Source organism: Panthera onca, chromosome F1 (assembly GCF_046562875.1).
Source record: "Panthera onca isolate mPanOnc1 chromosome F1, mPanOnc1 haplotype 2, whole genome shotgun sequence".
Lineage (NCBI taxonomy): Eukaryota > Metazoa > Chordata > Mammalia > Carnivora > Felidae > Panthera > Panthera onca.
The window spans coordinates 68,693,707-68,708,280 of record NC_138355.1 but is presented as its reverse complement, the minus strand read 5'-3'; the positions used below and the strand labels follow the sequence as shown (position 1 = coordinate 68,708,280).

At 46.6% G+C, this 14,574-nt stretch overlaps 1 protein-coding gene across 1 annotated transcript; it reads right to left on the bottom strand.

Moving 5' to 3' along the window:
• Nucleotides 1-2,732: 2,732 nt before the first annotated feature.
• On the bottom strand, nt 2,733-7,196 carry LOC145713357 (uncharacterized). The gene is made up of 3 exons (XM_081791945.1): nt 6,811-7,196; nt 3,316-4,445; nt 2,733-3,006 (listed from the first exon to the last, which is right to left on the bottom strand). The coding sequence occupies exons 1-3, from the start codon at nt 7,016-7,018 to the stop codon at nt 2,971-2,973; spliced, it is 1,374 nt and encodes a 457-aa protein (XP_081648071.1). The 5' UTR covers nt 7,019-7,196; the 3' UTR covers nt 2,733-2,970.
• Between the last annotated feature and the right edge of the window lie 7,378 nt (nt 7,197-14,574).

Here is a 14,574-nt window from a genome sequence, read left to right as displayed (position 1 = left end):
GTTACAGCCTTTAATTTAAAGTCTAGTTTGTCTGATATAAGTATGGCTACTCCAGCTTTCTTTTGGCTTCCAGGAGCATGATAAATAGTTCTCCATCCCCTCACTCTCAATCTAAAGGTGTCCTCAGATCTAAAATGAGTCTCTTGTAGACAGCAAATAGATGGGTCTTGTTTTTTTATCCATTCTGATACCCTATGTCTTTTGGTTGGCGCATTTAATCCATTTACATTCAGTGTTATTATAGAAAGATATGGGTTTAGAGTCATTGTGATGTCTGTATGTTTTATGCTTGTAGTGATGTCTCTGGTACTTTGTCTCACAGGATCCCCCTTAGGATCTCTTGTAGGGCTGGTTTCGTGGTGACAAATTCCTTCAGTTTTTGTTTGTTTGGGAAGACCTTTATCTCTCCTTCTATTCTAAATGACAGACTTGCTGGATAAAGGATTCTCGGCTGCATATTTTTTCTGTTTAGCACACTGTAGATATCGTGCCAAGCCTTTCTGGCCTGCCAAGTTTCAAAGGAGAGATCAGTCACGAGTCTTATAGGTCTCCCTTTATATGTGAGGGCACGTTTATCCCTTGCTGCTTTCAGAATTTTCTCTTTATCCTTGTATTTTGCCAGTTTCACTATGATATGTCGTGCAGAAGATCGATTCAAGTTACGTCTGAAGGGAGTTCTCTGTGCCTCTTGGATTTCAATGCCTTTTTCCTTCCCCAGTTCAGGGAAGTTCTCAGCTATAATTTGTTCAAGTACCCCTTCAGCACCCTTCCCTCTCTCTTCCTCCTCTGGGATACCAATTATGCGTATATTATTTTTTTTTAGTGTATCACTTAGTTCTCTAATTTTCCCCTCATACTCCTGGATTTTTTTATCCCTCTTTCTTTCAGCTTCCTCTTTCTCCATAACTTTATCTTCTAGTTCACCTATTCTCTCCTCTGCCTCTTCAAGCCGAGCCATCGTGGATTCCATTTTGTTTTGCAATTCGTTTAAAGCGTTTTTCAACTCCTCGTGACTGTTCCTTAGTCCCTCGATCTTTGTGGCAAGAGATTCTCTGCTGTCCTGTATACTGTTTTCAAGCCCAGCGATTAATTTTATGACTATTATTCTAAATTCACTTTCTGTTATATTATTTAAATCCTTTTTGATCAGTTCATTAGCTGTTGTTATTCCCTGGAGATTCTTCTGAGGGGAATTCTTCCGTTTGGTCATTTTGGAGAGTCCCTGGCGTGGTGAGGACCTGCAGTGCACTTCCCCTGTGCTGTGGTGTATAACTGGAGTTAGTGGGCGGGGCCGCAGTCCGACCCGATGTCTGCCCCCAGCCCACTGCTGGGGCCACAGTCAGACTGGTGTGTGCCTTCTCTTCCCCTCTCCTAGGGGCGGGATTCACTGTGGGGTGGCGTGTCCCGTCTGGGCTACTTGCACACTGCCAGGCTTGTGTTGCTGGGGATCTGGCGTATTAGCTGGGGTGGGTAGGCAAGGTGCACGGGGGCTGGAGGGGCAGGCTTAGCTCGCTTCTCCTTAGGTGATCCACTTCAGGAGGAGCCCTGTGGCAGCGGGAGGGAGTCAGATCCGCTGCCGGAGGTTTGGCTCCGCAGAAGCACAGAGTTGGGTGTTTGCGCGGAGCGAGCAAGTTCTCTGGCAGGAACCGGTTCCCTTTGGGATTTTGGCTGGGGGATGGGCGGGGGAGATGGCGCTGGCGCCTTTGTTCCCCGCCAAGCTGAGCTCTGCCGTCCGGGGGCTCAGCAGCTCTCCCTCCCTTTGTCCTCCAGCCTTCCCGCTTTCCGAGCAGAGCTGTTCACTTATGACCTCCCAGACGCTAAGTCGCGCTTGCTGTCGGAACACAGTCCGTCCGGCCCCTCCGCTTTTGCCAGCCAGACTCGGGGGCTCCGCTTGGCCGGCGAGCCGCCCCTCCGCCCCGGCTCCCTCCCGCCAGTCTGTGGAGCGCGCACCGCCTCGCCGCCCTTCCTACCCTCTTCCGTGGGCCTCTAGTCTGCGCTTGACTCCGGAGACTCCGTTCTGCTAATCCTCTGGCGGTTTTCTGGGTTCTTTAGGCAGGTGTAGGTGGAATCTAAGTGATCGGCAGGACGCGCTGTGAGCCCCGCGTCCTCCTACGCCGCCATCTTCCGGCACTCCCCCAGCAATTGTATTTCTTATCAAAGATCCATAATAAGCAGAAAAGAGAACCTAGCTTTAAACTAAGGCAGGGCTGTCATTTGGATTCAAAGCTGTTCCTTTCATTCCCCCCTTTTCCTTGTGCCTAAAGAGCCAATCATGGATCTTCAGTTTTCTATTTGTAATGTCTCAAGCGGTTGGTACTGAGTTCGTAAGACCATTAATTGTACAGCATTGAACCTGTCTTGGACAAAATTAATAATTTTGTTTATGATGCAGAGGCCTAATGTGAGAGCGAGAAGTAGAATGGCCAGAGGCCCAAGTAAAGCGGAGAGCAGGATAGTATTATAGACTTCCTGTGTTTCTAAATTAGAAACCTCCCAAGTTAAAGTATAGGGTATGTGGGGGTTGCCTGCAATACTTATGAGTCCGTAGGAGGTGAACAGGAGCACGCTAATGAGTGTTCCTCCGATCATTGTGGGTCCAGAGCTGCAGCAACAGTCTTGGTATGGGACACCCAGGCCTTTGGTCTCAGCCGGTTTTTGGGGTCAGGTTTTCGACGCAGAGTCAATTTTAAAGGATGAGTCTTACTCTGGTCAACCGTCCAGGCAGTGTTGGCTTCCGGCACGAAGTCTTCACGAACCGCAAAGGGATCAGCTGGTTGGGCGTGGGTGTAATGGATCCAGGTAGCAATCCCGTCAACTTTGAGAGCAGTGGGTGTGGTTAGGATCACAATGTAGGGTCCCTTCCACCGTGGTTGGAGGGTCTCTTGCTTGTGTCTCCGCATGTATACCCAATCTCTGGGTCGGTAGTGATGCGGCTCAGGAGGGGGCCCGTTCTCATAAATGGCTCTCAATCTAGGCCAAACTTCCTGGTGGGTGTGCTGGAGTTCCCTCAGGGAAATAAGTTTATGATCATCAAATTCAGTTAACACATTAGACTGTAGGTTGGGAATTATAGGGGGGGGGCACTCCATACATGATTTTAAAGGGGGTTAATCCCAGTTTGTAAGGGGAGTTCCGCACCCTGAACAGAGCGTAGGGGAGTAAGACTACCCAATTAGCGCCAGTCTCTATGGTTAATTTAGTTAAGGTCTCTTTTAGAGTTTTATTCATTTTTTCTACCTGTCCTGAGCTTTGGGGTTTATATGCACAATGTAGTTTCCAATCAGCCCCAATAAACTGCGCTATCCCTTGTATTACCTTTGAAATGAATGCTGGTCCGTTGTCTGATCCTATTAGGGTAGGGAATCCGTACCTGGGTATGATGTCTTCTAACATTTTCTTTGCTACTATCTGCGCAGTCTCATGCTTGGTGGGGAAGGCCTCTGTCCATCCTGAAAAGGTATCTATAAACACTAACAAATATTTATATCCATATTTTTTAGGCTTTACCTCGGTGAAGTCTACTTCCCAATAGGCTCCCGGCCTGGTTCCGTGGGTTCTGGAGCCAGGGTTTTTCCCGTGGTTGGTGGCGTTAGTTAATTGACAAGCTTTACAGCTAGTAACTATCTGCTCAATTTTTGTCCTGGAGTCTTTAATGGTGATCCTAGCATGTCTTATTAAGTCTTGCATTTTTCTTGTGCCCATATGAGTGGCTCGGTGCATCTTGGATAAGACTTTATTTCCCATTTCTTCTGGGAGGATTATGCTACAGTCTGCTGCTCTCCACCATCCGTTAAGGCACTGAGTTAAAGGTAATTTTTGGATCCAGTTTAGGTCTTCTTTAGTGTAGGCGGGATTTTCTGGTAAACTAGCTGAACCGGGGTCTGGTAGGGTGGTCATTAAAGCACAGTCCACCTGTAAGGCTGCCTCTCGGGCCACCTGGTCAGCCAAATTATTTCCTCTGGCCACCGGTGTGACCAGTTTTTGGTGGCCTGGGCAATGTATGATGGCTAGTCGTTTAGGCAGCCAGAGTGCCTTTAAAAGAGCCAATATTTCTTCTTTGTTTTTGATAGTTTTCCCCTCTACAGTTAACAGTCCCCTCTCTCTGTATATAGCTCCATGTGTGTGGGCCGTAGCAAAAGCATATCTGCTATCGGTATACACGTTTAGTTTCTTGTCTTTTCCCAAAGTCATTGCCTTGGTTAAGGCCACAAGTTCAGCTCGTTGGGCAGAGGTGCCAGCTGGCAAAGGCTCTGCCCAAACAGTCTCAGTTTCAGTTGTGACTGCTGCCCCCGCGTACCTTTGACCTTGATGTACAAAGCTGCTGCCGTCAGTGAACCAGGTAACCTCGGCGTCTGGCAGCGGGTGATCCTGTAAATCTTCCCGAACTCCATGAACATGTGCCAATATCTCAGCGCAGTCATGGAGGGGGGTATCCAAGTCCGGGTCTGGTAACAGGGAGGCAGGGTTTAGTGTTCAGGGGGGAGCATAAATGATTCTGAGGGGATTTAATAATAGTCCCTGGTAGTGAACCAGTCGGGTGTTACTTATCCATCGGTCAGGAGGTTGTTTGAGGACTCCCTCGATGGCATGAGGGGTTGTAACATGTAACTCTTGTCCCATAGTTAACTTATCAGCATCCTTTACCATTAGAGCTGTAGCAGTGATCATACGGAGGCAAGGGGGCCAGCCAGCCGCTACTGGGTCTAGTCTTTTTGAAAGATAGGCAATGGGCCTGGGCCATGGACCAAGGAGTTGCGTTAGCACTGCTTTGGCTACCCCCTTGTTTTCATCTACGAAGAGATGAAAGGGTTTGGAGACATCGGGGAGCCCTAAGGCTGGCGCCGACAATAGGGCGAGTTTGATTTGCTGGAAAGCCTGCTCAGTTTTCTCTGTCCACTCAAAGGGCGCCTGTTCTCGGGTGACCAGGTAAAGAGGCTTAGCTATCTCGGCGAACCGAGGTATCCACAAGCGGCAGAACCCGGCCGATCCCAGGAATTCTCTTACCTGCCTTCGCGTTGTGGGTCGGGGGATGCGGAGGACGGTTTCCTTCCGTGCATCAGTGAGCCATCGTTGGCCCTCTCTTAACAGATACCCCAAGTAGGTTACCTCGGATCTGCAAATTTGGGCTTTCTTTGCTGAAGCCTGGTACCCCAGGGCACCAAGTGTCCGGAGGAGATTTTTGGTGCCTTGCAAGCAAGCTTTGGCAGTCTCAGCGGCGATTAAAAGATCGTCAATGTACTGCAAGAGAGTCACTTTGGGGTTTTGATTCCGGTACTCACCCAGATCCTCGTGAAGTGCCTCATCGAACAAGGTGGGTGAGTTTTTAAATCCTTGGGGGAGCCGGGTCCAGGTGAGTTGCCCATTTATGCCTCTCTCAGGATTGGACCACTCGAAGGCGAAGAGCTCTTGACTTTTGGGGGCCAGAGGCAGGCTGAAAAAAGCATCTTTTAAATCAAGGACAGTATACCATTGTCTTTCTGGGCTGAGGGCACTTAGGAGGGTATAGGGGTTGGGTACTGTTGGGTGTATGTCCATGACTCGGCGGTTAACTTCTCTCAGATCTTGTACCGGACGATAGTCCGCACTGTTAGGTTTTTGTACAGGCAGCAGGGGGGTGTTCCAGGCTGAATGGCAGGGACGCAAGATGCCTAAGTCTAGGGGGCGACGGATATGTGGCGTGATGCCATTTCTGGCCTCCATTGACATTGGGTATTGTCGGACCCGAACTGGATCTGCCCCCGGTTTCAGTTCTATGAATAGAGCTGGGCGATGTTTAGCCAACCTCCGGTTTCAGCCCATGCTCCTGGAAACTGTTGGAGCCAGGGCTCTATGTTTTGACTTTGTGAGGGTGGCCCCTGGTGGAGTCGATATTCATCTTCTAATCTTAGAGTAAGTGTGGTAATGGGTTGGTTGTGAGGGCCAGTCACTTGGGGGCCCCCTGGCGTAAAATGAATTTGGGCCCCCATTTTAGTGAGTAAGTCTCTTTTTAATAAGGGGCATGGGCTGTCGGGGATGACTAGGAAGGAATGGGTGACCTTTCCATTTCCTAGGTCCACAGTCCTCTGGGTGGTCCAGGGATATTTTTTATTCTGGTAGCCCCTTGGACCCAGGAAGATTTTTGAGAAATTTTTCCATGGGGCCTGATCAAGACCGAATGTTGTGCTCCTGTGTCAACTAGAAATTGAACTGGGTTCCCCTCCACTTGTAGCGTTACCCTAGGTTCGGGGAGGGGATCCGAACCCCGTCCCCCCTATTCTGCATCTTGAGTGAAGAGGGCGGGTGTGGTTTGTGGCTGCCATGGTTTTTGATCATGACGTGGCTTTTTCTTTCTAGGGCATTTTCGGGCCCAATGGCCTTTTTCTTTGCAATAGGCACATTGGTCCTTATCTAGGGGCTTTTGTTTATCCAGGGGCTTTTGGACAACAGCGGCCAGGACTTTGGTCATTTTCTCGGTGGCTTTAAGTTGCCTGTCCTCTGGAGTCTCTCTATTATTAAGGACGCGCTGGGCAATGCAGAGTAAGTCCTGAATCTGTTTTCCCTCCAGGTCCTCTAGTTTCTGGAGTTTCTTTTTAATATCAGTGGCTGCCTGATTTACAAAGGCCATTACAACAGCAGCTTGATTTTCGGGGGCCTCGGGGTTCATGGGGGTATACTGTCTGAAGGTTTCCATTAATCTTTCTAAATAAGCGGCAGGGCTCTCTGTCTTACCTTGTATCACTGAATACACTTTTGCCAAATTAGTGGGCTTGCATGCAGCAGCCCGGAGACCCGCCATTAGAGTCTGGCGATAAATGCGTAGCCGTCCCCTACCTTCTGCCGTGTTGTAGTCCCAGCCATCCTGTGGGGGTCGGGTCAAGGGAAAAGCTGCATTAATGAGATCAAGGTTAGCAGTGGGTTGGCCGTCATCTCCAGGAACCAGCTTTCTTGCTTCCAATTGAATTCTTTCTCGCTCCTCGGTGGTGAACAGGATTCGGAGGAGCTGCTGACAATCATCCCAGGTGGGTTGGTGGGTAAACATAACGCTGTCTAAGAGACTTATTAAATCTTTAGGGTTGTCAGAAAATCGGGCATTCTGGGTTTTCCAGTTATATAGGTCACTGGTAGAGAAGGGCCAGTATTGAAGTCGGGGGTTCCCCGTCTCATCGGGAGACCCTATTTCCCGTAAGGGTAAAGCTACGGTGGAGTCAGGAAGGCGGAGTCCTGGCTCATGTGGAGCCCACCTACGGGTATGTCCGGCGGCCCTTGGACTTTGCCCCCACTAGGCTTGGGCGCGGGTTGAGCCTCCCTATTCTCTAGTTCTCCTATGGGCTGGGCTACGGGAGGCTCTGCCGGCACAGCAGGGATAGGGGCAGCTTTCGGAATAAGAGGAGGAACCTGGTAAGGGGGAGGGTCAAGGGAAAGTAAATCTTGGTTGTCGGGGAGAACAGGGGGTGCAGTTGGAGTTGGCGGCTTGGGAGGGTTGATAGGTTTAGCCGCTAGGATTTGGCATGACTCTGCTATTAAGGAAGAGGCCATCCAAGGAGGTGGGTTTTCTACTAAATCTTGCCACACCAGAATATAGGGAATCTGATCCGAGTGACCTTCTTTCCCTGGTAGGAAAATTTTTTATTTTACTTTAAGGACCACAGGGAGGCAGAAGGTTCCCTCTGTAGGCCAATTGACCCCAAAGGTGGGCCATGCAGAGCGGCAATAGGTGATCAACTTCCTTTTGCGAATGTCTAGGCTTAAGTTGTGTCCTCTAGCTTTTACGTCCCTGAAGTTGGCGAGAAGGAGGGAGAGAGGGGTGCTCTGCGTTTGGCCCATGTTATGATTCTGAGGAAGAGGAGAAGAGAAGGGGGCGGCACGGAGGGGGCCCTGAAGTGGCTGAAATCAGCGATGGAGTTCGCACAGGCGACCTCCGAGGGTGAGACCCCTGGCGGCCTGGCTGGGCCCCGGGTGGAGGGGCGGGAGGGAAAGCCGCAGGCAGCTGAGGAAGGAGGAAAGAGGAACAAAGGATGGAATAATTAATTCTGATCAGCCGAAAAAACACTTAATTCCAATAAAACATCCGACGCACGAAAGAAAAACAAGAGCCAACAAGAATCTCTGACAGTGGTTTCAACTTTCTGGGGCCGTCTCGGCCAGCCCAACAGAAAGGGTTATGGCTAGGATGGCGGTTATTACAAGGGCCCAGGGGTGACAATACATTTAGACTGACATAGAAGCACTCGCGTACTCGCCCGTCCGCGTCCCTCGCGGGAACTTAGGTGCCTCTTAGCATGGGCGGGCAGGTACAAACCCCCTGCTTGGATCAAAATAAATTTTGACCGCCTTAAGCCGTATGAGGATCACCGCGGAAATCGGGTTAGAGCCCACTCGAATCCCGTAGCTTATGCCGTGGGACTACACATAGGGTAAGTCAGGCACGTGCCCCTGACTCCCAACAATCATTCCAGTCGATTTAACAGACAGACACACAGACACACATCACATCAAAATACGGGTAACAATTGGCATGCCTAGATGGTTTTTTCTTTTAGACGCCTAGAGATATTTCTTAGCACTCTGGAAGTTCATAGACAAAATGAAAGTATTTAGTTCGCAGGCGCGTTGGGCGTAAGCAGCCCACAGAAAAGAATCCTGATGGGCCAAAAAGGCCCCCTGATGGACCAGGAAGGTCCCCTGATGGACCAAGAAGGTCCCCAGATGGGCCAAGAAGGCCCCCAGATGGGCCAAGAAGGCCCCCAGATGTCAGTGGACGTCTCCAACTGACCCCGGCTGGGTGCCGTATAGCGCGTCCGCCAGGGTCACACCAGCTTCCAGACAGAACCGGTTCTCCAGAGAAGAAACACAGATCAGAGAGAAAAGGAAGAATGTTAGAGCCGGCTTACTTACCGATCGGAATCAAATACGACCCGTTGACCAGAAGTTTGGTGGGCTCGGGGGAGATCTCGGTGGGACCTCCAAATGTAATGCCTGAAGTTCCAAAACCTCCCACAAAAGACCACCAGAGTCGTAAGTCAAAGCCAAGTGGCAAGGGTCGTTTATTGCAGGTTCGAACCTGGTCCTCTGCGCACTCGTCGCCGGTGACACAAGAGGCCACGAATAGGGTTGGTATAGCGTTTTTATAGACAGAGACAAATAGCACAGGGGAGGTTTTTTACTTGTGGCGGGAGGAAGAAAGGGGGAAGGGGGTAGGTGAGGAATGTGCTAAGCAGGCAGGTTTACAGAAGCGAGAAATGCCGGTTAGTTTGTATATAATCACTCATTCCATTACATATCAGACTACATTTAGGAAGTTTTACAGCCCATTCTACAGCGGGTTACAATCAGGAAAGGTCTCACAATGCTCATAGCAAACAGCAAGCAAAACAGACTTCTCAGCAATTGTATTTCTTATCAAAGATCCATAATAAGCAGAAAAGAGAACCTAGCTTTAAACTAAGGCAGGGCTGTCATTTGGATTCAAAGCTGTTCCTTTCAGTTGAGGGCCATTTTGTGACACAGTAAGTGATCTATTTTGGAGAATGTTCCATGTCCACTTGAGAAGAATGTGTATTCTGCTGCTTTAGGATGAAATGTTGTGATTATATCTGTTAAGTCCATTGGGTCCAATGTGTCATTCAGTGCCATTGTTTCCTTATTGATTTTCTGCCTAGATGCTCTATCCATTGTTGTAAGTGAACTATTAACATCTCCTACCATTTCGGTGTTATTATCAATAAGTTTGCTTATGTTTGTGATTAACTGATTTATCTGTTTGGGTGCTGTATGTTGTGGACATAAGTATTTATAATTGCTAGTTCTTCCTAATGGATAGCCCCCTTAATTATGATATAATGCCCTTATTCTTCTCTTGTCACAGTCTTTTTTAAAATCTAGTTTGATATAAGTATAGCTACTCCAGGTTTTTTTCTTTCTTCTTTTTTTGACATCCAGGAGAGTGACAGATGGTTCTCCATCCCCTTACTTTCAATGTGCAGGTGCCCTCAGGTCTGAGATGAGTCTCTTGTTGGGAGTGTATAGAAAAATCTTATTTTTTTAATTCATTCTTATACCCTATGTTTTTGATTGGGGCATTTAGTTCATTTACATTAAGAGTAATTATTGAAAGATATGAATTTAATGCCATTGTGTTATCTGTAGGTCTTATGTTTGTTGTGATGTCCTCTAGTCCTTTGTAAATTTTGGTGCTTTCCATTCACAGAATCCCACTCGGGAGCTCTTGCAGGGCTGGTTTAGTGGTCACAAACTCCTTTAGTTTTTGTTGTTGTTGTTGTTGTCTGAGAAAGTCTTTATCTGTCCTTCCATTCTGAATGATAGCCTTGCTGGATAAAGGATTCTTGGCTGCATACTTTTCCAATTCAGCATGTTGAATATTTCCTGCCACTCCCTGCTGGCCTGCCATTTTCAGTGGACAGATTTGCGACCACACTTATGTGTCTACCCATGTAGGTGAAGGACCGTTTTTACCAAGTTGCTTTCAGAATTCTCTCTTTATGTTTATATTTTGTCAGTTTCACTGGTGGTTCATGTCATGATGTTCACCTGTTTTTGTTGATTTTGACAGGAGTTTTCTGTGCCTCTTCGACTTGGATGCCTGGTTCCTTCCCCCGAATAGGGAAATTCCCAGCTATAATTTGTTCAGGTAAACCTTCTGCCCCCTTCTCTTTATCTTCTTCTTGAACTCCAACGATGTGGGCATTGTTTTGCTTCATGGAATCACTTAGTTCTCTAATTCTCTGCTGGTGATCTAGTAATTTCATTTACCTCTTTTTAAATCTTCGTTATTTTTTTCTAATCATATCTTCTATTTCACCTATTCTTTCCTCTGCTTCTTCCATCCTTGCTGTCCCTGTATTTAGTTTATTTTGCATCTCAGGTACAACATTTTTGAATTCACCCTGACTGGTTCCTAGGTCTTTGATCTCTCTAGCAAGAGTTTTCTCTGGTGTCTTCTATGCTTTTTTTTTTTTTTCAAGCCTGGCTATTAGTCTTATGACTGTTATTCTAAATTCTTGTTCAGATATATTATTTATATCAATTTTGAGTAATTTTCTGGCAGTGATTTCTTCTTGAACTTACTTTTGGGGAGAATTCCTCTGTTTTATCATTTTGGCCATATTTCTGTCTTGTGTGTGTTTCAAAAGCTTGTTATATGTCCTTCACCTGAGAGTACTACTATATTAAAAAAGGGTTATACACTGTCCAGGATCTCACACTCCAGGAGGTGTTTTTGGTGTATGTTGTGTGGACTCTGCTGTTGTTTTTTGGCTGTTCTATCCCACTGCTGAGTCCTCTGTAGAGATCCTCTTTGCTTGCAGTGGAGTGTCTGCACCTTCATCCAGATGTGCTTTACTTTGTTTGTTGAAGTGTGCGTGGAAAAAAAAAAAAAAAAGAAAGGTATAGGTTGGGGTAGGCGGAAGCCTGATCCCATTAAAAGAGAAAAATGAAAGGAGTGAAAATAAATCCAAACAGAGAACCAAATAAGTATAAGGCTAAATCCAGAGAAAGAGAGAAGAAAATAAAGAAGAATAAGAAAGAGAGAAGGTGGAAAATGAATAGAATAAGAATGCCTGATCAATAAAAGTATTGACCAAAACAAACCAGAAACTATGAGCTTGATTTCAAAAGAAAAAAAGAAGAGGAAAGAAAGAAATAGAAAAGAAAAGAAAAAAGAAAGAAAATAAAAGAAAAAAGAGAGGCACCCGGGTGGCTCAGTCAGTTAAGCGTCCAACTCTCAGTTTTGGCTGATCATGACCTCATGGTTTCATGAGCTTGTGCCCTTCATTGTGGTGGATCTATGCTGAAAGTGAAGAACCTGCATGGGATCCTGTCTCTTTCTCTCTTCCCCTCCTCCTCTCACTCTGTCTCTGTCTCTCTCCAAATCAATAACTAAAACATTAAAAAATTAAAAAGAAAAGAAAAGGAAAAAGAAAGGAAGACAAACAAGCAACAAGAAAGTTGTCTGCTGGTACCTGGGACTGGCAGCGGGAGGAGAGGCTGTCTGGTTGTCTCATTGTCAGTCTTGCTCCACTAGATAAGCAGTTGCCAGGCACGAGGGGTGGCGTTTGGTGTTGGTGGTCCTGGTCTGAGATTAGTAAATCTCCCTCCCAGATGCCCCATGCGTATTTCCAACCGCGGCTTCTTTGCTATAACTCGGTGGGGCTGTTCCTTGTGCCATTTCTTTAAGAGCAGGAGCACTCAGTTTCCTCTTGAGTGCCCCAGAGCTGAGCCTACTGGTTTTTATATTCCAGGTGTTAAGCCCCACAGAGTATAGGAACTCCAGAAACTATACCTTTCTGGTTTTCAACGCCAAGTGTTATGGGAATTCTTCCCAGGTGGGCTCCCTGGTGTGGTCCCTTTCTATCCTTTATCAGGGCCTCTGCACCTCTTCCTCCTGTGGACACCGGGCATCCTGTGTGTCCCCTGAGTTCCCTACCTCGTCTCTATCCATCCTACCCTGTTCTATATGACCTCTGTGGACAGTTAGTGCTGCCACTCTTTGAGTCATTTTCTGCGTTATTTAAACTGATATGGGGGTTTTGTAGTTGGGAAGAGGTGATATCAACACCTACAACACCACCTTCCCCAGAACTGCAGATGCTGTGTTTGATTATAATGTACAGACTCTACCCAAGAACACAACTGCTTGAAACATGTTCTACTACTTTAAAGTTTATTTATTTTGTTTTGAGGGAGGCAGAGACACTGTGAGCAGGGGAGGAGCAGAGAGAGAGAGAGAGAGAGAGAGAGAGAGAGAGAGAGAGAGATCCAAACAACTCCACACTGCCGTGGGGAGATGATCGAACCGAACTAATATTTTTTACAGTGGTTACATTTAAGTGATATTTGCCCACTGAGAATTGTGACCTCATTGGTCACCTTAGGGTGTTAGATACACATCCCTCTTGTAACGGATCCCCAATATCGAGGAGAGGGCCAGCAAGTGATAGGAGTTCTATGATTATTTCTGAATGATTGAATAATTTTGTGTCGGCATACAATCATTCTTGAAAATTATGGAGATATCAACATAAATTTTTGTAAGCTTAAGAAAGCATTAGTTGTAATCATACTTGATGAAATGAGAATCTTACACATTTTTCTTTAGAATAAGCCATATGCTAATAATCATGAAGTTCACACAAAAGATCCTAGTGCAAATCTCCCATTACTTGTAATAAGAAACTATGAGAATTTGTAACGCACGGAGTTAATAGAGTGTTCTGGAATGGTGTTCCCAGATTCTCTTCTTAGTATTCCTGCTAGAATGTTCCGTGGTTGTCTTATCATGAACTGGCCTCTGCTAGACATGCTGAACTACTTTATGGTGTCCTAGATTGTTTACAGGCTCTTCAATATTTCTTGGTGCTTTATATCATCTGGATAATGTGTTTGGGCTATGTGTCTTGTTATTTCTTCGTTGACCAGTAAATGGATATAATCTCAGGCTAATGTAAGGAGGAAAATAGTTGTGGGGAAAGTTTTCATTGTAACATAGAGAGAAAAAAACTCATTCCAAAGACTCAAGATTTTGAAAAGCTGCATGATCAAAATCACTTGTTGAAGCCATTATCACCAGGGAGCATAAAGAAAGCTGACAGGCAGCAATCAGCAACCCCCCCCCCCGCCCCCCCACCAACCTACAGGTGGGATATGTGTGACATTCCTCAGGCACCCCTGGATGCCCAAGAACAAAGGAAAGGGGGAAAACAAATGGTTAACTGATAAGATCACAGTCCTGTAGGACATGAGTCTCCATCAGTTTACAAATATCTTAGTGAGTTGCAAGAAAAAGGCAGTCTTATCAATAGCCTCATCTCCAGAAACCTATAGACTCAGTTTCTTGGAGCCCCAACATCACCCTTCATAGTGATAAGGGGAACAAAGGCAAGAAGGAAATGGCAGGTGAAATTAAATTTCCTTTATGACCTACAGCCCATTGACAAATACTTGGGGCAGGCAGAGTAAAACATTTCTCCAGGAACTGCCTACTGTCTTAATGCTAATTCTTTGCTAGAAGGAAAAGAACCTAAGCTTGCCAATAGCTAGGCCTCCAGTATCCTGTGAGTTGTTCTTTAGCATATGACAATCTCATTGGAAACATCCCCTCCACTTTATCTCCCCCAGCTCCCAAATATATAACCAGTCTCTCCACAGGGTCTGGGGCAGCTTTTCCTGCCCATGAGTCCTGTCCCCCTACTTTAATGAAATCACCTTTTTGCACCAAAGACGTCTTCAAGAATTCTTTGTTGGCTGTTGGCTCTGAACCCCACAAACACCTCATCATCGCCCCAAAGCCTCATCACATTACAGAGCTGAGGATCAGGGCAGCTTGTTAACGCAAAATCTAGGGAAATACAGATGCCTCCAAGGAAATATGGCATGCAAACCCTTGCTTACATAGGACAGAGGACAGAGTCTCTACAAACCAGAAAGATTACTTCAGCTATAAGTGTTAACAAATGACTGAAGGCCAGCATGAGTCCCAGAAATTTGCTGTATCCCTAGGCTTTTCCCATCGACCTGGCCAGGGGCTCCCGACAGACTGGCATCCAGGACACAGACCAGAGAACTGCTTTCTGGTGGTAC